Genomic DNA, 25488 nt, shown 5'->3' on the forward strand with positions numbered 1-25488 from the left:
CGTAGTGGATCATTTTCCCAGCACGTTTTCGTATGATCCCCTGCACGCGGACCCTCTCGCAGATAACCAGCTGGTCTCCAATTCCAAGAGTGTGAGTAAGTTCCACGAGTTGCTGGAGATCTGGAAGAGCGGTGCGTTCAAGTTGTCTGTCCAGCTCAACTCCGTCACGTTCGCCTTCCAGGGAGCTCACCAGCGCTTGCTCTCGTGTGCTCAGGGTGTACATAGAGCGGATATGACGGGGTGTGAACCCTACTTCATCACGGAGCTGTACACCGATATACCTCTGGCGAGCAGTTCGCTGTCATCCTCTAGGCTCGTGATGGTCGTCAAGCGGGAGAGCTGGAACCCGGTCGTGCTCTCCCACTGGTACATGCCCTTCATAGACTCCTCTAATGGTAACAGGACTTGTTGGCTGGACCGGCCAATGGTGAACGACACTCACTCCAACTACAGGGTGCCCCAGTGTGACTCCAGGGGGATATGTGAACCTCTGGAAGTCGACGATGAGACGGTGTCAGCCTGTGAGGTGAACGAGAACGGTGAGATAGGCTTGGAGTGTCCCGTTGTGTGTGGAGACCCGTGCTTCGGCCCTATCTGCTACCAGGCCGAATCGGACACGTATACGCTGAGGACCGCGTCTGGCGGACCACATGGCATCGACGCAAGGAACAACCAGAGTCCGGTCCGGGTGACCAATAGGCCCAGGATGATCTCGAACGTGTACTCTCTGTCCGAGGCCGACATACACACGTCTCTGGCTAGCGTTCGGAACCGATCCGCTCAGTCTTCTGAGTTGCTGCGGCGAGGAGAGGCCGTGTTAGAGGATATAATCGCCATGGACTCCACCGCACGGAAATACATTGCCAAAGTGTACGCTGAGACAGCGGCGCAATCTCAGGGGATCAAATGTGTGGACTGCGAGCGCATGATAGGCCGCAGCCGGTTCATGGCCGCTGCTTCAATCACCCTATCCGCTCTAACCTGCCCTTTATTGATTGTTGTAGTCATAAAACTCAGGCCTAGTACAAAGAACCAATATGTGCCGATGAGGATGACGAGCCTGAGCAGTGTAGACAATTTCTTGTGAGGTTACTGGGGGGTGGGGTAGGTAGTGATGGGGCCCGTGTTGCACTGTGATGACAACAACCTCCTCTAGGACTCCTCATTCCAACCAAGGCTCATTTACCCTACACATGTCAGGTCTATGTCCTGTCCTATATATAACGGTGTTTAGAGGAAGGTGTTCATTGTCAGACTCAGCCTATTAAGTGTATGTGGTATCCACATCATTCTCCAGTCCAGTCTTACTTGTGACAAGCCATGGCATTTTCAACTACACCCTTTAGCTATCTACTTGTTACACTATCCACTGTCAGCCTCCTGTCTGCAGAGGGCCAGTTTCAAAACTCTACTACGCAGGCACCCTCTGCGTATGTGCATCGGAACAGTAGGCCTAGTAGCATAGCAGCCACAGATGCAGGAGGCTTGATCGCAATCGCAAGACCTGAGGATGTGATCGGTACAGCCCCGACCGCGGACGCTGCCACCGAGCCTCGTTCTACTGAGCCTCGTTTCGAGCCTGGGTCTACCACTGTAGCTCCTGGTGGTGGTGGTGAGATGGTCACAGAGCCTAATGATGTTAGACAACTCACTGCAGCAGCCCGGAGCGTGGATGTGACAGCTGAAGCTCCTGCAATCGGGGAGCGTATGTTCCCCATTCCTGCAACTGTGAAACTGGTGTGTCCGAGCTCGAATCCTGACCGATTTATGTCCACTAGCTGGTTTGTGTTGACTGAGAGCGATACAAGGGTCGGGTTGTATCACATCAACGAACACGGACGCTCCTCCAAATACATTGACCGGCACAATATACTCTCCGGGTTCACCGTGTCGCACAACGTAACTAGCACCAAGGCTCTAATGATCTATGGTGACACGTGCAACCACACTGCAACCTACCAGTGTACGAGGTCGGCTAGAGTGGGGTACGTGAACGAAGTGCACAAATTCTCTGTCGCAAACTGCTCCGTCTTGAGGAAAGTAGACCTAGGATCCACTATTAAGGCTGTGATTCCTGGAAACGCATCACCAAGGCCTATGTCCTCGAGTCTCATACTCGCTATAGGACCTATAGTTCGGTTCATCTCTATTTATTAACGGTGCTCGAGTCAACCCTCCCCGCCCTTGTTCAGCACAGATATCACCTTCAATCCGTGCTTGCATATGTCAATCTTGTCACCACGAAGCCAGCCTTGAGAACCACAATGGCCTCTGCAAAACCTACTACTACCAGAACCAGAGCCTCCGCTAAAGACACTGGTGGGCTGCCACCGAAACCAGCACCGCTGATCCCCGATCACAACATGTATGTCTACAAGCCAGCTGTGATGAATCAGGCTGTCCAAGACATCTTAAAGAGTGCAAGCTCCAGAAAAGTGAAGATCGACGTCCCTCAAACCCCGTACTCTACTATCAAACTGGTTCATGCCCTGTGCTCCGCTACAAAGGCCAACGTCTGGGGCCCCGAGTGTGAGAAATCATTGGTGGATAGTCTCCCCACAAGGGAGCATCATAAGGCCTTCCTGTCGCACAACACGTTTGTGACCGTCATCGGTGCTGTGGTTGCCAGAGCTCTAGAACAAGCCACCAGGGGTTGCGAAGACACCCTGGACCTGCTGGTCGATCGTTACTACGTGAGAAGCATCGTGTGTCACGACTCTAGCAAGACCAGTACAATTGAAGCAGCTGCGTACGCGGGTATCATGGCCGTACACATGGAGAAAGAGGCCCTGGCCGTGAACGGGAAGAAATGGTACCAGCTCAGCAAACGTTACGGAGCGGACCAGACCGAAGAGGAGGCAAAATCCAGCTCACTGGATAGGTTGTACACTGACACAGAGTCTCACACGACAGCCATGGCCAACATTGGATTCAAGCACCATTACGAGAAGAACCCCCATCACCCTGAGCACTTTTCCGAGGGTGAGATGGACGACATTAACCTGGTTGAAGCCATCGTGGACGGATTGGCCTGTATATTCGAAAGAAACAAGACTCACACAGATGTGCACTCCTGGCTGAATATGTACTACGTAGATAGATTTAAGGGTCGCAATAAGGCCCTTGCCCAAAACATCATAGCGGCTCTCAAGCTCTATATAACGGACACGGATTACAAAGCCCTAGATGCCTTCCGTAGGTCCATCTTCTCTATCATTGGAGAATCTATCCCGTGGTCCCATGTGAAGATGACGGACTGCTGCAATCCCAACACTGCCCAAGATAACCATGAACCGGCTCGCGATTTCACCTCATGTTTCTCAATGAAATAATGACAATGTAATAATAACCCATTGGCTGATATGTGTCCTTGAGCTGTGTAACGTGTGTAACTTACCAAGGTGTATTGAATGCGGTGGTGGTGTGTGTGACATATGTTATTCGTGTATTCAGTTGCTATACAATGTTTTCCTTACCATGACTCAATAAAAGTGTATGCTTCAATGAAAGCTGAACCGTGACATATTTGTATATCTCTGTCCTGTCCCCATGCCACAGAATATCATGTAGTAGATCTCACGGCTAGGTATAGTCAGAAAGAGCCTCGCTTGTCCAGGGGTCTGGGGCGTGGGTGTGTGCAAGGGGTTCGTATCTCAGGACAGGACATATTACCAGAGTACGATGATGAGTACGAGTATGTTGGATGGTGTTGGTCAGTTACACTATGACCTTTGGGTTGAAATATACGTACGGCACACAAAATACATTAGAGAGGAAACGTTAGGGCTCATGCAAGTGGGGTCAGACAAGTCTTTAGTGTGTGACATTTACATCATATACAACAACAGCATTCAATGCCATCAGCCGTGTTTGAACGGTACTTACAAACGTTACTTACTTAGGAGAGCATAGGCCACTTATTGGGACCTTGGTCTATCTAACCACTGAAGGGTGTTGTAAGAGGGTCTACATTTTAAACGTAAGGTGATGGATATGGGTTTACGAATGGGTTATCGGTAACAGTTTTAGAGCACCTTTGCTTATTAGCCTTGGTTGGAGGGTTGAGCTGGGATGAGCTGGGTTGAGCTGTGGCTGGACACAATAAACACAGTTGAATGCAATGCTGTTGTATAAAGGGTGAAGATGATATGTACTAGTGTTTACACTCAACATAAGGAGTCCTCAGATAGGGAAATGCAAACCCGTAACCGAAATACCCTTCACGGACGTCCCTGTCCTACAACTGTAACAGCTCGGACCGCCCCCATCAATTCCAGGAGGAAACAGCGACTGGTCGCCGGGGAGATGTTCAGGGACGAGCAAGACTGCTCTCCGGTTACCTCTATGCATCCCCAAGTGTTCAAGTTCCCCACAATGGACTTCGGTATGCCAGTCATGGGTAAGGTCGAACTGGAGCGAGGCCTGATGGACCAATTGTATCTGCACAGTACAAACTCTGCAAACGACACGGGGATAGATCACCCTAACCCTCAGGAGCTAACCAGTGATGTTATCACAGACTACCAGAACCATAGGCTGGCATCCATTAGCTGGTTTGCTAACGTCATACCATTCGACTTGGTGCTCTCCGAGAACCATCACTCTGTCCTCATTCCGGCTGTGAATGTCATGGACAGATACATGACCACCTGCGCCGACCTAGGTGAGGACCTGAGTGAGCTGTTGAAGAACATTGGTAACATCCGAGCGGCATGTCTGTCGCTCTCAATCAAGATGCATGCTGTGTTCACTGCATTCGAGCTAGAGGACTTGAACAAACGCAACGGCTGGGTACACAAGGCATTGGTTATAGAGTCTTCCAGCGACACGGGTAACACCAGTTTTGATGTCTCGATCTTGTCCGATATAAAGGGGATACAAGAGGCTGAGATGCGGATAATTAGCAGGTTGAGAGGGGCCGTGTTCCCCTCAAACGGTGAGAACACAATCAGTATACTGTGCAAGTATCTAATCCTGGAACACCTCAGTGGGCAAACTACCCCTTCCCTGGTACCTACCCAGGTTCTGAACCTACGTGTCACAGCAATATAGAGCAAGCTGTTATTAAAATCGGCATTGGACATCAGGTTGTTACGCTTCAGGAGATGGAAATGTATCGCTGTGTGCTGCATGCTTGGGGTTACGGAGGTGTGCGTTACGACTTCTAAAGATGCGCTCCATGTGAAAGAGAGTTTACTCATGGTCCTGGAAAAGCTGAAGCCTGGAGAGTTCACACATAAGGAGCTGTGTGACCTTACTGAGATATTGACCCAGGGCTGTGTGGTGTGCAGCAGTTCGTTTGTCAACCGTGATGTGTACAGGTCGCTACGTAAGATATCGTCTATGTCATGCTCTGAGTGTAGGAAGAACCTTCCTTTCCGGGGACATAGTGCTTGCGGTGAGACTGGAGACACGAACAGTGAAGGACCCCGGGATAATAAAGTTGCGCGTTACTCTGTGTAGTGTACTTGCACTTGGACTATACGTGGCCTATACCTGGACTAGACTCTATACTGCCTATGTAACCCATGATATGTAACCCATGATATGTAACCCATGATATGTAACCCATGATATTTAACCCATGATATTTAACCCATGATATGTAACCCATTTGTATATGCATGTATATTCATGTGACATGGCATACAAGAAAGGAAATATAACTAAAGATATAACACACAAACGTACAATGTGTCATGTGTCAAACACAAGGTTTTATTATTCAGACAGGCGCAGGTGCACTACACCCATGATGAAATGTATGTATAACCTACACTTCAGAATACAACTACTAACTAAATGTAACACATCATCCACACATCAGTCATATGTAGGTTAGGAGATAGGTCATGGTCAAGATTATGGTTCGGTAAAGCAGGCCCCATTGCATCTCCAACAGACAAGCTTTACCTCACTGCAATGTGTTCACCCATACTATAAGCATCAATGTGCACGGCTGCAATACAATACACCCACCACCCCGGCAAGGGGTTAATTTGACGCTTCACCGTAAGTGTTAGGCTTCACCATAGGTGTGATGCTTTGCTCCTTGGTTGAATGGTCTGCTCCTTTGTTGGACAGTCCTCTCCTTGGTCTGATGGTATACTTGTTCCGATGGTCCTCTCCTTGGTCCTATGGTCCTCTCCTTGGGCTGATGGTCCTCTCGTTGGTGAGATGGTAAGGTATAGGTTGAATTGACAGTCCTTTGGTTTTACAATAGCCCCACCCCTAAGGGCCCTAATGTACATAAGGCAACAAAGATTGCCACTACCACACAGTTTACCCAGCTCTACCAGAGTTTCAACCAGAGTTTCATCTGATAGATGGGTCTATACACAGCGCCAGGCTCTGCAGTAGCACTGACTGTGCTTCTAGGCCTAGTTACTAAAGGACTGAGCCAAAGTGAAGATATGTTATACTTCACCACATGGACAGGCAACGGGGAGAATCTGATGCCCCACATGAATGCTATCAAGGAACAGGCTGAGGGCTGTCACAAGAACAGACTGGTGTTGGACTCTGGGACAATGGAACACCTTAAAAAGAGCGGTGTTGTGGAAGGCAGTAGAGTTGTCATGGAACTGGATACGGCTGTGTTCACTAAAGCTAAAGAGCAGATAACACTAAAGAATCCCAGACTCGCGGAACAAGTGGACCGGTTGTACGACAATCTATAGGGTGCGTATGAGGACTTTAGAGGTAACAACTTTTATGCCTCAGCCTCGGACATCCTGCGCTATGTCGCTTTCACTGCGTACTCCGATCAAGCTGACCGGTTGGTGTATCACGACGCAGACGTTAGATTCAAACCCTTAGACCATGAGCAGCAGACAAACCTGGAATCTGGTGCGGACATGAAGGTGGCCATGGTAACCTCTACCAAGCGTAAAGATCAATCCCTTGTCGACCAGCTGTCATTTGTGGAACCAAGTTACTTCTACGAACTCACACCCTACGAGTACCCACAATACACCCAGTTCAACTCAGATTTGATCTTCATGCGGAAATCCGCTGCTACACGGTCTGCCGTGGCGATCGGAGCGATGCAGCATAAGACTATAGCTGCAAGCCAAAGATCGATAGTCGAGAGGGTCCTGGGGACTGAAAAAACTACAATGACTTTACATGACGCTATTCGGACAACTCACCCTGATGAAACTAGGTTTGTGCTACCTCCCGAAACCTTTGGGTTACTCTACGGCCAAAGGACCCAGGGCCTACCTGAGTATACTACGGCGAGTCTGAAACGTGCCTACGTGGCAGCTGTAGGCCTCAACCCTTTGGACATGCTACTTGCTAGAGAGATGAATGCCAAGTACACAGCTGCCCGTGCAAGTTCAGAGTATGTACTTGATGGTGAGAGCTACTTCAGAATAGAACCAAGTATCTTTCTTCGTACCCTTGAAATGAAAGGGGATATCACGACTAGGAAGATGTTCCTTTCGGAATCTGCGCTCAACCCGGCTGACGTCGGGGCCGTATCTCGGCAAGACGCTCAAAACTGGTTTGGGGTTTCCCAGGGTGACTGTCCGGATGTGCCAGTGTATAGTATGGCAGAAGAAGCTGCTATCAAGGTGTCAGATGTCACCCCTTTACATTTGAGACCCCCCAGTCCCGAATTACCTGAAGGTGAGATAAATATAGACATGGGTTCGCTCTCATTTGGTTCCAAAAGAGAGCCTCACGCTGTAAACCCAGAGACGGAACCAGAAGCTTTCGAGAGAGGCATAGCAGCCTGCGGGATCAACAGCAAGCGTAGACGCAGGGCTGCGTCCCGCTGCTCCCTGTATGAGGAGGAGAACTTCTCTACCACGCACAATGGAGAGTTCCTGTTTAAAGACAAGTGGCATGTGAAATTTACAAGAGAAGACGGGTCTCTAAGGATGATAGTCGAATCCACTGTCAACGCCAGGAATGTAATCTCCCGAGTGGTCACCAAGATTCCAGCGGCTCTCGTCAAGGCGTTTGTACAGAAGCGCAAGGCAATTGTGGAAATGGGTCGCGTGCAGCTGGAGAAAATTATGGGCAACCCTGAAGTAGAAGTGGCCATGAACTTCATGATGTCCGAAGCTCAGAGTACCATCCCCAGCGATCACGGGCGAGCTGTGAAGCGCATGGGCTCTGCGTACGCTCGCATGGCCACAAGTGGCCCTAAGTCGCAACTAGCGGTGAAGGCTTGGGTCCTTGGAGCGCGAGCCTACGGGGTGTTCACTAACATTGGGGCCCTAGTGTACGGAGACCCCTTGGTAAAGACCTTTGCTGCCTTGGATCTTAGTCAAACCGTGAACGGTTTCATGGCTCACAAATTGTCTCAGTACGCAAAGACCAAGGCTCTAGCTGAGACCTTGGAGCTGTTGGCTAACAACCCGGTCATGAACATGGCCGGTACAGCAGCTAACATTTTCTTCTTTTCTCAGAACGTACGCAACGTCGCTGATGGACACCACAGTCCTACGGACTACTACTGGTTGACAAGATCCTCCATGCAGATGCTAACGCTGATGTTTGAAAGTCTCAACCCTGCGATGTTACCCATGGTGTCAGTGGATGTTCTAGTGACCCTCATAACACAGGGGGAATATGCAAAACTCATGACATGGTCCGTAGCTAACAAACTACCTCTTAGCACTAAGGACATGTGGACTTTGGGGGCAACATCTTTTTTCGGCTCTAGATCGTGGTTGGAATACTATGAGAAGGTGGCCGACTTGGAGCGTGTCAACAGCCAATTTGCAAACTCTCTGGTTGACGCATTGCGCACAGTAAACGTGGTAGTTGGCTTCCCTTTATCTACAGTGATCAACGAGTGGCACAATCACCACAGTCAGGAATGTGTAGAGACGTCCGTCGAAGTGTGGCCTGTGATGGGGGACTCTACTAAGCACGACCTGTCTCAGGCCGATTTTTCTATGGAGCACGGCGTGCCCTCAAAGAAGTGTACATTGGGAACATCGAAACCCAGCAGCTGTGTTACAACCTGGCTGTTAGAAACTGCTTACACCTACAACAGTCTGTGTTTCACAGAGCCATGGTGTATTTGGCCCAAAACATCGGCGCTTTGCCTACCAATGAAGAATGTGTATTTTATGATCAAAGTATACCCAACGCCACTGACCCATGTGGTAACTTGGCCAAATTTGTAGATGACACAACTGAGAGACAGCGGTTGGTACCAGTGACCACAGAGCACGGCGATCCGCTTATGGAACCACAACATAGGGCTGTTAGTGTTAATGCGTACGAGGCCAAGATGATATCACGCCCTGTAGGATGGATGAAGGAATCCCGCAAGTGTACAGCCTTAATAAATGTCAAGGATACACGCTCACCCTTCCTCACAGCCAGAGCTCGGGATGCTAACATCTTCAAGGCACATAACTGCAGTTGTCTGAGACAGTGTATTACACGCAGGTATATTGCCACGGATAAAGACGAGGATGTCGTCCAACCCTACGTGTTTAGGAAAAGGGGTCCGGAAAGCCAAGAGCTAGTACTGTACGCAAATGCTCCTGTTGTGAAGAAACCCAGACGTAAACACCTAAAGGTTGAAGACATCAATCGGTATTACAAGCCGTTGGCAGCTAAGGCCGACATGCCTGCGATTATTGTAGTGGATGGAGGAGGCGTATATAAAGGTGCTACAAATGCAGCCAACATATTCCTTGTATCCCAACATGCTACAGCTGCCACAACGGGAGGCTTAGGTGTTGATACCGTGATCATCGGCAATCCAGAGAAGAGGCTGTCGATAACCATAACGCGAGATGAGAAGAAAAGTAAAATCAGGGGCAGCGATATTACCCTCGTACCCATATCCATAGAGAGCATCAAGGCTGAGAAATCCTCCGCTAATGCTGTGTTGGAGCAAAGAATGGACCTGCACCTAGGTGCCAAATCCCGTGTGGTGTTGTGTAAGGGGAGTGAGTTCAGCACACTGGAACTGGGACCACTCTCCACCGTTATAGTGAAGGCTCCTATGACCCTGACTCTTGTGGTAGCATACGACACTATGGGTGTGGAGGTGAGCGCAACTGTGGACGTGACGATATCACCTTAGTCTTACGACCGGCGACTAGCCTGTTGCCTCGCACTGACTACGTGAAGCGTGCATGCTCTGTGACAGATGACGGACTGTCTTTACATGGAGGAGCGGTGCTTTTCAAGAAGGGGAGCTCAGCCGTGTCTATCGACCCCGATGGAATCATGTTGACTTGCAGTGTTACAGGTGATATGGTGTATCGAAGTGCCTACAAGAATCTGAGTACCAAGGAAGGAGAGGAGTTTAATGCCCAGGTCTGGAGGGAGAAGCTTGATGCACTGGTTCGCGCAGGTCTGGATGACATGACTGTGACAAATCCAAACGGGGTTAGAGTTGTGGCCACCAGAGCCAAGCGAACAGTACTCAGGATCGACAATACCACTACAAGTATTCACCAGAGCTTCGGTCAGCAGCGCTCGATTGCAATGGACTTGGTAGTGGATCTTGACGTGACCCACTGCGACCTATCTTTGTACGGATCTGGGTCCCCTATCACCTATTGCTGTATGGGTTCGGATTGTTTCCCAATGGGTGTTAGGGATGTAACTCACTGTGACATAGTGATGACAGGAGTGACTCCGGATGGATCTAACTATACCACCCAGGTGACCGTTACCGCTAAAGGTTTTGGGATAGTCGCCGTAAAGGGTAGAGAAAGCGGGCGGTATGAAACACCGGAGGGATTGGAACTGCATTCCAGCCTCCACGATGTCAATACCGTTCGATTGGTGCTAAGTGAAGATGTGACTGTGGTGTTCAGAGATCAGTTCTCAGGGATGGAGAGGGTTATACCCGCACACTACGGAGAGGTGTTTCTGAAGAGGACCTACGACAACGAAGACCTGTTGATTCACGGTGTTGAAATGATGACTCCTAGTTGGTAGTAGTAGCCCCAGCAGCAATGTGTTAATGTCTATACAGTGGTAGCCCATGGGTAGTATCCCTTCCTGACGTACATACTGTTTGTATTGTTCCATAGTGGCCGGTCCACACCGCAAATACATAACTGTTGCATACTGTCAATAAATGTTATAAACATGGACCATTGTTCACATGTGTCATATTGCACGGTTGACACATTCATACACTAACATCCACAAGACCCGTAGGGCCCATTACACAGTGAACACAGTGACCTGACTACCCTCTCCATAGGGTGATATGTCCGTTCGTGGATAATATGTAGTATATACACAGCAGGATAGTATATAAATACCACCACACATCCCTATATCACCCATTTACATTACAGCAAGAGAGTGTGTGATATACCTCAGCAAACCATGCAGAACCCAGGCAATATACCTCAGCTCGTCCCAGAAGTTAACATAATACAGGGTGTACCCAAGGTTGTGTACGTATCTGAATGTCTCCTGGACATGGACAGCCACAGCGACAGCAACCTTAGCCGAACTCCCCGATACATGGGTCCAAAAGACTTTGGTGTAGCTAAGAGCAATGAATTGGATGTGTTGAACAACACTAATGTCATGACACCCGTGCCTGGGAAGTACGACACGTACATGTGTAACGATTGTAACATAGTACTGTCCAGGTACAAAAGAGGTGACCCTGGATTACTTCAACATGTGCATAGTGGAGGAGGACAGTGTCTGTACATTAAGGCTAAGTACAGGGGTCGTGAAAAGGAACTTTTTATCACACAAGGGAAGCTGCGGTTCCAAAGTGGGGGTCTAGCATTCCCGGATTTCGTGTTGTATGCAACTGATGGTTACGTTGCTATTGCCGGGACCAAACATTGCATTATCTGCGCGTGTCAGTATGGCGAAGATCACTACATCGCATGCCCGGAGATGGGCAACCGCATCAAGACAATCCTGAAGCGTTTGAAACTGGCCATGTGTATCGACAACACTCCTTCATTCCAAAGAAAGGACCCTGTCCTGAGAATGACGGATGGCAGGGCTTCGAAGGCGAGAACTTAATGTACTTCGAGCTAGACTTCGGTGGAGTGGGACGGTCTGCCAACATGCGCCACGTTCCACATACGGTTGACACTTACAAATGTTCCCAGTGTAAATTGGAAGTCAAAGACTTTGTGGAGAATGACACCTTACTGGGTGAGCACATCTATCACGTATATGACACAGGAGGCCAATGTCCATACATCGCAGAGAGGTACAAGCATCAGGAATTTAAGATACTGTTCATACTGGGGAATGAACGGTGCAGAAAGGGATGGATCGCGTTCCCGGATTCTGTCCACAATCAATCAATCAATCAATTTTATTTTATATAGCCCTTCTTACATCAGCTAATATCTCGAAGTGCTGTACAGAAACCCAGCCTAAAACCCCAAACAGCTAGTAATGCAGGTGTAGAAGCACGGTGGCTAGGAAAAACTCCCTAGAAAGGCCAAAACCTAGGAAGAAACCTAGAGAGGAACCAGGCTATGAGGGGTGGCCAGTCCTCTTCTGGCTGTGCCGGGTGAAGATTATAACAGAACCATGCCAAGATGTTCAAAAATGTTCATAAGTGACAAGCATGGTCAAATAATAATCAGGAATAAATCTCAGTTGGCTTTTCATAGCCGATCATTAAGAGTTGAAAACAGCAGGTCTGGGACAGGTAGGGGTTCCATAACCGCAGGCAGAACAGTTGAAACTGGAATAGCAGCAAGGCCAGGCGGACTGGGGACAGCAAGGTGTCATCATGCCCGGTAGTCCTGACGTATGGTCCTAGGGCTCAGGTTCTCAGAGAGAAAGAGAGAACGAGAGAATTAGAGAGAGCATACTTAAATTCACACAGGACACTGGATAAGACAGGAGAAGTACTCCAGGTATAACCAACTAACCCCAGCCCCCCGACACATAAACTACTGCAGCATAAATACTGGAGGCTGAGACAGGAGCGGTCCAGAGACACTGTGGCCCCATCCGAAGAAACCCCGGACAGGGCCAAACAGGAAGGATATAACCCCACCCACTCTGCCAAAGCACAGCCCCGCACCACTAGAGGGATATCCTCAACCACCAACTTACAATCCTGAGACAAGGCCGAGTATAGCCCACAGAGGTCTCCACCACAGCACAAACCAAGGGGGGGCGCCAACCCAGACAGGAAGATCACGTCAGTAACTCAACCCACTCAAGTGACGCACCCCTCCCAGGGACGGCATGAAAGAGCACCAGCAAGCCAGTGACTCAGCCCCTGCAACAGGGTTAGAGGCAGAGAACCCCAGTGGAGAGGGGAACCGGCCCGGCAGAGACAGCAAGGGCTGTTCGTTGCTCCAGAGCCTTTCCGTTCACCTTCACACTCCTGGGCCAGACTACACTCAATCATATGACCTACTGAAGAGATAAGTCTTCAGTAAAGACTTAAAGGTTGAGACCGAGTCTGCGTCTCTCACATGGGTAGGCAGACTGTTCCATAAAAATGGAGATCTATAGGAGAAAGCCCTGCCTCCCGCTGTTTGCTTAGAAATTCTAGGGACAATTAGGAGGCCTGCGTCTTGTGACCGTAGCGTACGTATTGGTATGTACGGCAGGACCAACTCGGAAAGATAGGTAGGAGCAAGCCCATGTAACGCTTTATAGGTTAACAGTAAAACCTTGAAATCAGCCCTTGCCTTAACAGGAAGCCAGTGTAGGGAAGCTAGCACTGGAGTAATATGATCAAATTTCTTGGTTCTAGTCAGGATTCTTGCAGCCGTATTTAGCACTAACTGAAGTTTATTTAGTGCTTTATCCGGGTAGCCGGAAAATAGAGCATTGCAGTAGTCTAACCTAGAAGTAACAAATGCATGGATTAATTTTTCTGCATCATTTTTTGGACAGAAAATTTCTAATTTTTGCAATGTTACGTAGATGGAAAAAAGCTGTCCTTGAAACAGTCTTGATATGTTCGTCAAAAGAGAGATCAGGGTCAAGAGTAACGCCGAGGTCCTTCACAGTTTTATTTGAGACGACTTTACAACCATCAAGATGAATTGTCAGATTTAACAGAAGATCTCTTTGTTTCTTGGGACCTAGAACAAGCATCTCTGTTTTGTCCGAGTTTAAAAGTAAAAAGTTTTCAGCCATCCACTTCCTTATGTCTGAAACACAGGCTTCTAGCGAGGGCAATTTTGGGGCTTCACCATGTTTCATTGAAATGTACAGCTGTGTGTCATCCGCATAGCAGTGAAAGTTAACATTATGTTTTCGAATAACATCCCCAAGAGGTAAAATATATAGTGAAAACAATAGTGGTCCTAAAACGGAACCTTGAGGAACACCGAAATGTACAGTTGATTTGTCGGAGGACAGACCATTCACAGAGACAAACTGATATCTTTCCGACAGGTAAGATCTAAACCAGGGCAGAACTTGTCCGTGTAGACCAATTTGGGTTTCCAGTCTCTCCAAAAGAATGTGGTGATCGATGGTGTCAAAGGCAGCACTAAGGTCTAGTAGCACGAGGACAGATGCAGAGCCTTGGTCTGACGCCATTAAAAGGTCATTTACCACCTTCACAAGTGCAGTCTCAGTGCTATGATGGGGTCTAAAACCAGACTGAAGCATTTCGTATACATTGTTTGTCTTCAGAAAGGCAGTGAGTTGCTGCGCAACAGCTTTTTCTAAAAATTTTTGAGAGGAATGGAAGATTCGATATAGGCCGATAGTTTTTTATATTTTCCGGGTCAAGGTTTGGCTTTTTCAAGAGAGGCTTTATCACTGCCACTTTTAGTGAGTTTGGTACACATCCGGTGGATAGAGAGCTGTTTATTATGTTCAACATAGGAGGGCCAAGCACAGGAAGCAGCTCCTTCAGCAGTTTAGTAGGAATAGGATCCAGTATGCAGCTTGAAGGTTTAGAGGCCATGATTATTTTCATCATTGTGTCAAGAGATATAGTACTAAAACACTTAAGTGTCTCTCCCGATCCCAGGCCCTCGCAGAGCTGTGCAGATCCAGGACAGCTAAGCCCTGGAGGAATACGCAGATTCAAAGAGGAGTCCGTAATTTGCTTTCTAATGGTCATGATCTTTTCCTCAAAGAAGTTCATGAATTTATTACTGCTGAAGTGAAAGCCATCCTCTCTTGGGGAATGCTGCTTTTTAGTTAGCTTTGCAACAGTATCAAAAAGAAATTTTGGATTATTCTTATTTTCCTCGATTAAGTTGGAAAAGTAGGATGATCGAAGCAGCAGTGAGGGCTCTTCGGTACTGCACGGTACTGTCTTTCCAAGCTAGTCGGAAGACTTCCAGTTTGGTGTGGCGCCATTTCCGTTCCAATTTCCTGGAAGCTTGCTTCAAAGCTCGGGTATTTTCTGTATACCAGGGAGCTAGTTTCTTATGACAAATGTTTTTCGCTTTTTAGGGGTGCAACTGCATCTAGGGTATTGCGCAAGGTTAAATTGAGTTCCTCAGTTAAGTGGTTAACTGATTTTTGTCCTCTGACGTCCTTGGGTAGGCAGAAGGAGTCTGGAAGGGCATCAAGGAATTTTTGTGTTGTCTGAGAATTTATAGCACGACTTTTGATGCTCCTTGGTTGGGGTCTGAGCAGATTATTTGTTGCGATTGCAAACGTAATAAAATGGTGGTCCGATAGTCCAGGATTTTGTGGAAAAACATTAAGATCTACAACATTTATTCCATGGGACAAAACTAGGTCCAGAGTATGACTGTGGCAGTGAGTAGGTCCAGAGACATGTTGGACAAAACCCACTGAGTCGATGATGGCTCCGAAAGACTTTTGGAGTGGGTCTGTGGACTTCTCCATGTGAATATTAAAATCACCAAAAATTAGAATATGATCTGCTATGACTACAAGGTCTGATAGGAATTCAGGAAACTCAGAGAGGAACGCTGTATATGGCCCAGGAGGCCTGTAAACAGTAGCTATAAAAAAGTGATTGAGTAGGCTGCATAGATTTCATGACTAGAAGCTCAAAAGATGAAAACGCCATTTTTTTTTTGTAAATTGAAATTTGCTATCGTAAATGTTAGCAACACCTCCGCCTTTGCGGGATGCACGGGGAATATGGTCACTAGTGTAACCAGGAGGTGAGGCCTCATTTAACACAGCAAATTCATCAGGCTTAAGCCATGTTTCAGTCAGGCCAATCACATCAAGATTATGATCAGTGATTAGTTCATTGACTATGACTGCCTTTGAAGTGAGGGATCTAACATTAAGTAACCCTATTTTGAGATGTGAGGTATCACGATCTCTTTCAATAATGGCAGGAATGGAGGAGGTCTTTATCCTAATAAGATTGCTAGGGTGAACACCGCCATGTTTAGTTTTGCCCAACCTAGGTCGAGGCACAGACACAGTCTCAATGAGTATGGCTGAGCTGACTACACTGACTATGCTATTGGCAGACTCCACTAAGCTGGCAGGTTGGCTAACAGCCTGCTGCCTGGCCTGCACCCTATTTCACTGTGGGGCTAGAGGAGTTAGAGCCCTATCTATGTTGGTAGATAAGAGGAGAGCACCCCTCCAGCTAGGATGGAGTCCGTCACTCCTCAGCAGGTCAGGCTTGGTCCTGTTTGTGGGTGAGTCCCAGAAAGAGGGCCAATTATCCACACATGTTATCTTTTGGGAGGGGCAGAAAACAGTTTTCAACCAGCGATTGAGTGCTGAGACTCTGCTGTAGAGCTCGTCACTTCCCCTAACTGGGAGGGGGCCAGAGACAATTACTCGATGCCGACACATCTTTCTAGCTGATTTACACGCTGAAGCTATGTTGCACTTGGTGACCTCTGACTGTTTCATCCTAACATCGTTGGTGCCGACGTGGATAACAATATCTCTATACTCTCTACACTCGCCAGTTTTAGCTTTAGCCAGCACCATCTTTAGATTAGCCTTAACGTCGGTAGCCCTGCCCCTGGTAAACAGTGTATGATCGCTGGGTGATTCGTTTTAAGTCTAATACTGCGGGTAATGGAGTCGCCAATGACTAGGGTTTTCAATTTGTCAGAGCTAATGGTGGGAGCCTTCGGCGTCTCAGACCCCGTAACGGGAGGGAGTAGAGACAAGAGAAGACTCAGACTCAGACTCCGACTCGCTACATAATGGGGAAAACCGGTTGAAGGTTTCTGTCGGCTGAATGAGCGACACCGGTTGAGCATTCCAACAGTATTTCCCTCCAGAAGCCATGAGAAAGTTGTCCGGCTGCGGGGACTGTGCGGGGGGATTTATACTAACGTTACTGTCTGTACTTACTGGTGGCACAGACGCTGTTTCTTCCTTTCCTACACTGAAATTACCCCTTGCCTAACGATTGCGTCTGAAGCTGGGCTTGTAGCACAGCTATTCTCGCCGTAAGGCGATCGTTCTCCTGTATATTATGAGTACAGCGACTGCAATTAGAAGACATCATGTTAATGTTACTACTTAGCTTCGGCTGTTGAAGATGTTGACGAACCATGTCCAGATAAAGCGTCCGGAGTGAAAAAGTTGAATAAGGGAAAAAAGTTGCGATGGAAAAAAGGAAAATAAAGTAAAGTTGGCAGCTAAAACGCACAGGAAAATGACTCTTCTGTCTCGGGATAAAACGTCCGGGGTGAAAAAGGACTCTTATGGGTGCACTAGAATTGGAGGCCTGAACTGCTGTGTTATCTGCGGTGCCAACACTCTAAAGGGACAGTACCTACCCATTCAGGAACATCACCCTAACTGTGATGAAATGAAAACCTCACTTCGGTTGATGCTTAGGGATATGATATTCATAGAATGAAAACTATGAAAGTGACGTTCAACACCTATCTCTGGCTGTACTAATTAATGTATGGTAGTTTAATTCAAGTATGGGCCTAGTATGGGGCATGCCATTTAATAAAACTCCCTTGAATCAACTGTGTGGTTACATCTGTCTCTTCGGTGGTTCTCTTTGGTGGTGTTTGGGTGGCAGAATGCATGAGGTGTACCTTACACTCAGTGGTGCGATGGTGTGTCTTTGGCTACTTACTCTATAAGCATGTAGATTACAGTATGAAAGGGTATTTGGCAAGGGTTGTCCTAGACCCTGTCATCTACAGTGGGGAAAAAAAGTATTTAGTCAGAAACCAATTGTGCAAGTTCTCCCACTTAAAAAGATGAGAGAGGCCTGTAATTTTCATCATAGGTACATGTCAACTATGACAGACAAATTGAGAAAAATTTTTCCAGAAAATCACATTGTAGGATTTTTAATGAATTTATTTGCAAATTATGGTGGAAAATAAGTATTTGTTCACCGACAAACAAGCAAAATTTCTGGCTCTCACAGACCTGTAACTTCTTCTTTAAGAGGCTCCTCTGTCCTCCACTCGTTACCTGTATTAATGGCACTTGTTTGAACTTGTTATCAGTATAAAAGACACCTGTCCACAACCTCAAACAGTCACACTCCAAACTTCACTATGGCCAAGACCAAAGAGCTGTCAAAGGACACCAGAAACAAAATTGTAGACCTGCACCAGGCTGGGAAGACTGAATCTGCAATAGGTAAGCAGCTTGGTTTGAAGAAATCAACTGTGGGAGCAATTATTAGGAAATGGAAGACATACAAGACCACTGATAATCTCCCTCGATCTGGGGCTCCACGCAAGATCTCACCCCGTGGGGTCAAATTGATCACAAGAACGGTGAGCAAAAATCCCAGAACCACACGGGGGGACCTAGTGAATGACCTGCAGAGAGCTGGGACCAAAGTAACAAAGCCTACCATCAGTAACACACTACGCCGCCAGGGACTCAAATCCTGCAGTGCAGGACGTGTCCCCCTGCTTAAGCCAGTACATGTCCAGGCCCATCTGAAGTTTGCTAGAGTGCATTTGGATGATCCAGAAGAGGATTGGGAGAATGTCATATGGTCAGATGAAACCAAAATATAACTTTTTGGTAAAAACTCAACTCGTTGTGTTTGGAGGACAAAGAATGCTGAGTTGCATCCAAAGAACACCATACCTACTGTGAAGCATGGGGGGTGGAAACATCATGCTTTGGGGCTGTTTTTCTGCAAAGGGACCAGGACGACTGATCCGTGTAAAGGAAAGAATGAATGGGGCCATGTATCGTGATATTTTGAGTGAAAACCTCCTTCCATCAGCAAGGGCATTGAAGATGAAACGTGGCTGGGTCTTTCAGCATGACAATGATCCCAAACACACCGCCCGGGCAACGAAGGAGTGGCTTCGTAAGAAGCATTTCAAGGTCCTGGAGTGGCCTAGCCAGTCTCCAGATCTCAACCCCATAGAAAATCTTTGGAGGGGAGTTGAAAGTCCGTGTTGCCCAGCGACAGCCCCAAAACATCACTGCTCTAGTGGAGATCTGCATGGAGGAATGGGCCAAAATACCAGCAACAGTGTGTGAAAACCTTGTGAAGACTTACAGAAAACGTTTGACCTGTGTCATTGCCAACAAAGGGTATATAACAAAGTATTGACAAAACTTTTGTTATTGACCAAATACTTATTTTCCACCATCATTTGCAAATAAATTCATTAAAAATCCTATAATGTGATTTTCTGGATTTTTTTTTCTCATTTTGTCTTTCATAGTTGACGTGTACCTATGATGAAAATTACAGGCCTCTCTCATCTTTTTAAGTGGGAGAACTTGCACAATTGGTGGCTGACTAAATACTTTTTTGCCCCACTGTATGTCTCACTAAGTCTCACTCTCTCAGTGACAGAGCTTGGGTGACTATCTATCTCCCCTGCTAATTTCAAACTGTTCATCCTGACTGGTTGGTGAAGAAATACTTAACCACAGGCTACCAGGCTTCGATAATTCTCAAAATGAATAAGGTGCAACATCAGCAGCACACCGGTGATGTTGCTAACCAGGGCAGCAACAGAGCACACAGAGCATCGTGCGGTGAACCTGGAGTTGATCTGCTGGACACCGAGACCATGCACCTCATGAAATGTCTCCTAGGAGAATGTACGGGAGTTTGGAAACAAAGCCAGCACGAAAGCAAAGCTCTGTCAACAATGAAAAGGGTTGTGGGTCAGGTATTGGAGAGACACAGATGTTCATACAATGGTATGTATTGCTTGTATATGATACCTAGTGTATGATACCTAGAGCTAACGTTAGGTACACAGGTTCGCTACCAATTGTAACATGGTTCTGGACATTCCAAGGTATGATCAACAGACTTTCATTGGATGACAGAGGGGATGATGTGAAGTTCATCGGTGTAATAGCTACTAGCCTCTTCGACGACGGGACCGTCAACTGGGGCCGTGTTGCAAGCCTGGCAGCCTTTGGGTATGCGGTGTGTCAGTACTGGACGGAGAAGGGTAGAGAGGACTGTGTGGAGCGAGTGGGAGATGAGATCTCAGCTTACCTGCTGACTGACCAGAGGGACTGGCTGGTGAAACACAACTCATGGGTAAGTTAACTGAAGGCTGCCTAATGCCTGGCTGAGAGACGTTATTCCGATCTAATATGTTGTAATGTTGAAATCTGAGTTTCAATTCTTTTCCAGGAGGGCTTCGTGGAGTTCTTTGGCGTATCAGAACCAGAGTCCTCCAAATGTGACTCAACATTGAGTAACATACTCATGACCGTTGCTGCAGGAGCTGGGATTGTGGCAATGCTGACGACATTGTTGATCATGGGAAAATATGTGTGATATTCCAGAGACCTGTGTTTTATTACTTTTGCAATATTCGGTTCCCATCCTTAACGTGGTGACTGTGAGTTTGGAATATGGAAGTGGACTCGTAATGAACCAACCACGAACCAACATATGTTTGTACTTGTCTCAATATATAGTATATGTACCACCACACGAGGGCATGTATTATGCATGGGGTCAAAGTACACAAATGAGGCTGCGTATCAACGTATAGACTTTATTTGTTACAGTACAATCAGTATGGACATTGATTAATTATAAATGATTATACGTGATTAAACCAACATATGTGTTCGTGTTGTGTCTAAGAATGAGTGTCTAATAATGACTGTCAGAGTCAGGGTGGCAGTGCTATGTACCAGCTCTGTACCACCACGTGATGGCAGCATACTTGGGTAACAGTATTGATATATAACTGTGCTTAAGGTACACAAGATAAGGATGTGTAGTAAAGCAACACGCGTTATAAATGATTGAACAAACCACCAACCTTAGTTTGTCTCTGTTCAGGCAGGGGCTTATATCCTCTATATTATAACCGTACACGGATGCTTCAGGTATGAGCGGATAATGAGCCATGTGCGGACAATTCAACCTAGAGTGGATACTATAGCCTTGGGGGAAACATTTCAACCTAGAGTGGATACTATAGCCTTGGGGGAAACATTTCAACCTAGAGTGGATACTATAGCCTTGGGGGAAACATTTCAACCTAGAGTGGATACTATAGCCTTGGGGGAAACATTTCAACCTAGAGTGGATACTATAGCCTTGGCTGGGGGTTAGACTAATGGGCAAGTGCACACCCCTTAGACACTCACACACTCCCAGAGTAGATTTAAAAGGCATTGTGTTCCCAGAGTGGAACCACCAAATACAGAGGCTCTCTACTGAACAACCTAGTAGACATGGACACACGGAGATCTGTCCGTTTACCCTGTGTCAAAGCAACAGCCATGCATAGTTCACCTGACTGCAATTGCACACATCTGGCCACCATCACTACATTGATGCTACAGTTGATGCGGGATTCGCCGACGTTCACCTTCAACTCTGCACAGTTGACACTGAATGTAAACAACAGAGGCAATCGCAGGCTATATGACGTCCTTTGCTTGCTGGAAGGTATTGGGCTTCTGAGAAGAAATGGCAAGCAGTACACACCCATGACACAATGGTATCAGATGCCGAAATCTAAAAATGCCAGCGTGAAAAGTACCATGGGGATTATTTACCGGCATGTGCGCACTAACCCAGGGGTGTTCGACATACGGCAATTGGCTGACAAATTCAAAATTCAACTTCGCAGGATGTATGACATCTTCAGTGTCCTGAGTGCACTTGGTGCTTTGACAAAACAACCCCAAACCGAGGCCAGAGGATGTTACGCAACCGCTACATTGCCACAGTCTGATTCTTCTGTGCTCTACTGGATACATGCTCTGGATAACATCTGGGGTGACCCGCCTGAAGTACAGGTTGTCCACAGTGACTCACCACCAGAGGACTTGTGGATTGACAGTGATGATCCAACATCTGATGCCATCATAGTCATCCAGACAGACTCCCCTCAATTCCTCACAGTGGAGTCCAGCCATACCACTAGCTACTGTTACGACTCTTACAAAAGCAAAGTGCAGTGTATGGACACTATGGACATGGAAGCTGAAGTACAGGTTGTCCACAGCGACTCACCACCAGAGGACTTGTGGATTGACAGTGATGATTCAACATCTGATGCCATCATAGTCATCCAGACAGACTCCCCTCAATTCCTCGCAGTGGAGTCCAGCCATACCACTAGCTACTGTTACGACTGTTACAAAAGCAAAGTGCAGTGTATGGACACTATGGACATGGAAGCTGAAGTACAGGTTGTCCACAGCGACTCACCACCAGAGGTCTTGTGGATTGACAGTGATGATCCAACATCTGATGCCATCATAGTCATCCAGACAGACTCCCCTCAATTCCTCGCAGTGGAGTCCAGCCATACCACTAGCTACTGTTACGACTCTTACAAAAGCAAAGTGCAGTGTATGGACACTATGGACATGGAAGCTGAGCGCTTTCACTTGCGCTTTCACTTTGACGACCTATCGATGAACCTCTTTGAAAACACAGATGGCTTTACCAACACAGAGAGCCTAATAGAGAGAGTCCTTATTGTTGTTAGATGGAGAATGTGACAGGCTGCTGGACTGTTGTATTTGACAACGAACCAAGCTATAGGTGTCCAACACACTACACACAGGAATGTTGTTTATTTCGGTACCAATATGTCTGTCTCTTATCCTCAATATGATCTGTACACTTCCCTACATTTCCCTTTAGGGAGTATATCATACTCTGGGTACAAATAAATAAAGTCTATATATTGATATACAAGGCCTATTCCTGTTGTGCTCTTTCTGTTGTGTGTACCCCGTATTGTATACATGTATCAGTACTGTTACTCAGTATGCTGCCGCCATCATGTGGGTGTCTATAACATTGCCACCCAGGTTGGCTGCCGGTTGATTGTGATAGGATGTGATGTGTACAGGTACAATACAGTACGAAACGCGGAACCAGGGACACAGGACAGGGACACAGAGTACATACATATTGTGTGCCAAGTGTTTTATTTGTTGTCAAAAGTAGACAATCAGTGCCGTGCTGCCACCATGCCAACCCCAAATAGCAATTTATGAATTTATGAGAAAGGAAAGCAGTATATCACATCACATCACAAGGCGTATACCACAAGTAGTATATCACCCAAAGCACAACAAGAAAGCATATAACCCTCCCGTTGTCCTGGTATTCTGTACACACGCCGTGCCCTCCGGGTCGAACTGTCCCCCTCTCACTAAAGGCCCAGTTGGAACATGTGGGACAGTATGGGTGCGAGCAGCCTTTGCAGATGTATTTGTTACACCTGGTGCACACCGTGTGTGTTTTACAGTCCTTCTTTGTGGGGCAGACCTGACACCTCTTCCTCTTACTGGGTTGTGCGGGGTTGGGTGCTTGGGCCGGCGGTGCTGCGTGGTCCGGTGCTGCGGGGGCGTGATCCCGCCGGGGCTGATCACGATACGTAGCCCTCTGAACAGCTTTGACGAGCGCCGCAGAGGCTTCGGTGCGAGGGAGACGGGCCCTTCTTTGTATGAACGGAGTCACTAGTGCCTTTCCCAGCTGCTCGAGGAACACCCTCCTCTTGTTTCTCTTGCCAGGCATCCAAGTGGGGTTGAGCTCTCGCCATATGACAAAAGCGTTGTAAGAGGACACGTCAAAAATGTTGTGGAAGATGACCAGGGGCCAGCGCGCGGTCATCCTCCTGCAGCTGTAGGTTCCAATCACCTTGTCTAGGTTGTCCACACCTCCCTTGTTGCTGTTGTAGTCTAGGACGATGGCCGGCTTCTTGTCCTGGCGACGGCTAACGTGAGCCTCGGTGTGCAGCGTGCTCAGGAGTAAGACGTTCTTGTTTTTCTTTGCCAGGTAGGACACTAGAGCGGTGGTGGGCGTGAAGGCGAACTTGGAGGAGAAGAGGAGCCTGTCCTTTGAGGCGAGCAGCGCCTGCGGGAGCTCTGGCTTGTTCTTTCTGACTGTGCCGACCACGGTGACGTTCCTGGTCAGGAGCTGGCGCGCGAGCTCGTATGAGGTGAAGAAATTGTCGCAGGTGACGTTGTGACCCCTGAGTCCCTGCGTCAAATCGAGCACGACCCTCATCCCCTGGTTCTTCTCGGGGCCTCCGCATGTGGCCTTGCCGGTGTAGACCTGCATCTTCCAGGCGTAGCTGGATTTGGAGTCGCAGGCCACCCATGTCTTGATGCCGTATTTGGCCGGCTTGCTTGGGATATACTGGCGGAAAGGACATCGGCCTGGAGGAGAGAGAGAGCGAGAGCGAGAGAGAGAGAGAGAGAGAGCGAGAGAGAGAGAGAGAGAGAGAGAGAGAGAGAGAGAGAGGAGGAGAGGAAAGACGAAAGACAAGAGATTAGCTTTAGCGTGTTGTCTTGTGTTGTGTTGTGTTCAGTGTTGTGTTCAATGTTGTGTTCAGTGTTGTTGTTGTTGTTGTTGTGCTCTTGTACGGTGTTGTTGGCCCCGGCACACCTCTGAAAGGGACCAGTTGCTCGTCCACCGTCACGTCGGCCCCGGGGTTGTAGAGGAGCGGCAGCCTCTCGACCCACTTGTCCCAGACCTCTCTCACGGCCGCAAGTTTGTCACCGCCGCCTGCTGCGCGTCTCTCGGCTCTGGTCTGGCGGTCGTCGGGCGAAGGAGTCTCGAGTAAGCGTGAAAGACTTTGAGCGGCATGGTTGCGCGGAAAATGGTCCTTCCGCTCTCGGCGTCCCAGAGACTAGAGGCCGCCGCCTCGGGACCTGTACACGCCGGCTAGGATGAGCAGCCCTACGTAGGCTCGCAGGTCTGTGGAGTCCATCGCTTTCCAGCGGCCGCCGCCGCCGCCGCGGTCGCGGTCTTCGCGGTCTTCGTGGACTTCGTGGTGGTCGTCGTCGGCGTAGTGGCGGTGGTCGTCGTCGCCGTCGTCGCCGTCGCCTCGGGCTCCGTATTTTCGAACGCCCTCCAGATTGGTCATCTCCAGGATGATGTCTTCTATCTCGGGTGTGAAAAACAAGCGAAACGTGGACAGGATGTCGCGGGCTTGGCCTCACGGCCTGCCTAGTAGGCCCGGGCCTCATGTCCTCCGGCACCTCAGCAACCGGCCTGTTACTTTTTGCCGCTGCGGCGGCCCCCTCCGACGCTCGCGATTGTTGTCACAGGGCACCGAGCACCATTGGATTTGGCCGTTTCTCGACACGAATGTCTCTCTTTCCACTCGAGGGATATCGTGTTGTGTTCTGGGGGCTGATGCTGCGGCGGCGGCGGCGGCG

The 25488-nt window shown here is 48.1% G+C and overlaps 2 protein-coding genes across 2 annotated transcripts; one reads left to right on the top strand and one right to left on the bottom strand.

The window, feature by feature from the left end:
- The first annotated feature begins 19775 nt into the window (after positions 1–19775).
- On the top strand, positions 19776–20617 carry LOC121555277 (induced myeloid leukemia cell differentiation protein Mcl-1 homolog). The gene is made up of 3 exons (XM_041869092.2): positions 19776–20022; positions 20124–20374; positions 20471–20617. Exons 1-3 carry the CDS (start codon positions 19776–19778, stop codon positions 20615–20617), a joined length of 645 nt encoding a protein of 214 aa, XP_041725026.2.
- A 2462-nt stretch (positions 20618–23079) lies between these two features.
- LOC123491990 (piggyBac transposable element-derived protein 4-like) lies at positions 23080–25193 on the bottom strand. Its single transcript, XM_045223597.1, has 4 exons — positions 25011–25193; positions 24713–24881; positions 23611–24483; positions 23080–23132 (listed from the first exon to the last, which is right to left on the bottom strand). Exons 1-4 carry the CDS (start codon positions 25191–25193, stop codon positions 23080–23082), a joined length of 1278 nt encoding a protein of 425 aa, XP_045079532.1.
- Between the last annotated feature and the right edge of the window lie 295 nt (positions 25194–25488).

The sequence above is a fragment of the Coregonus clupeaformis genome, chromosome 11, assembly GCF_020615455.1.
Source record: "Coregonus clupeaformis isolate EN_2021a chromosome 11, ASM2061545v1, whole genome shotgun sequence".
NCBI lineage: Eukaryota > Metazoa > Chordata > Actinopteri > Salmoniformes > Salmonidae > Coregonus > Coregonus clupeaformis.

Coding starts and splice junctions, on each gene's coding strand:
- LOC123491990 (XM_045223597.1), bottom strand. CDS start 25,193: ATGACCAATCTGGAGGGCGTTCGAAAATACGGAGCCCGAGGCGACGGC. Junction 24,484..24,712: donor GCAACTGGTCCCTTTCAGAG/GTGTGCCGGGGC, acceptor TCTCTCCTCCAG/GCCGATGTCCTTTCCGCCAG. Junction 23,133..23,610: donor ACCCAACCCCGCACAACCCA/GTAAGAGGAAGA, acceptor ATCAACCGGCAG/CCAACCTGGGTGGCAATGTT.
- LOC121555277 (XM_041869092.2), top strand. CDS start 19,776: ATGAATAAGGTGCAACATCAGCAGCACACCGGTGATGTTGCTAACCAG. Junction 20,023..20,123: donor ACACAGATGTTCATACAATG/GTATGTATTGCT, acceptor GGACATTCCAAG/GTATGATCAACAGACTTTCA. Junction 20,375..20,470: donor TGGTGAAACACAACTCATGG/GTAAGTTAACTG, acceptor ATTCTTTTCCAG/GAGGGCTTCGTGGAGTTCTT.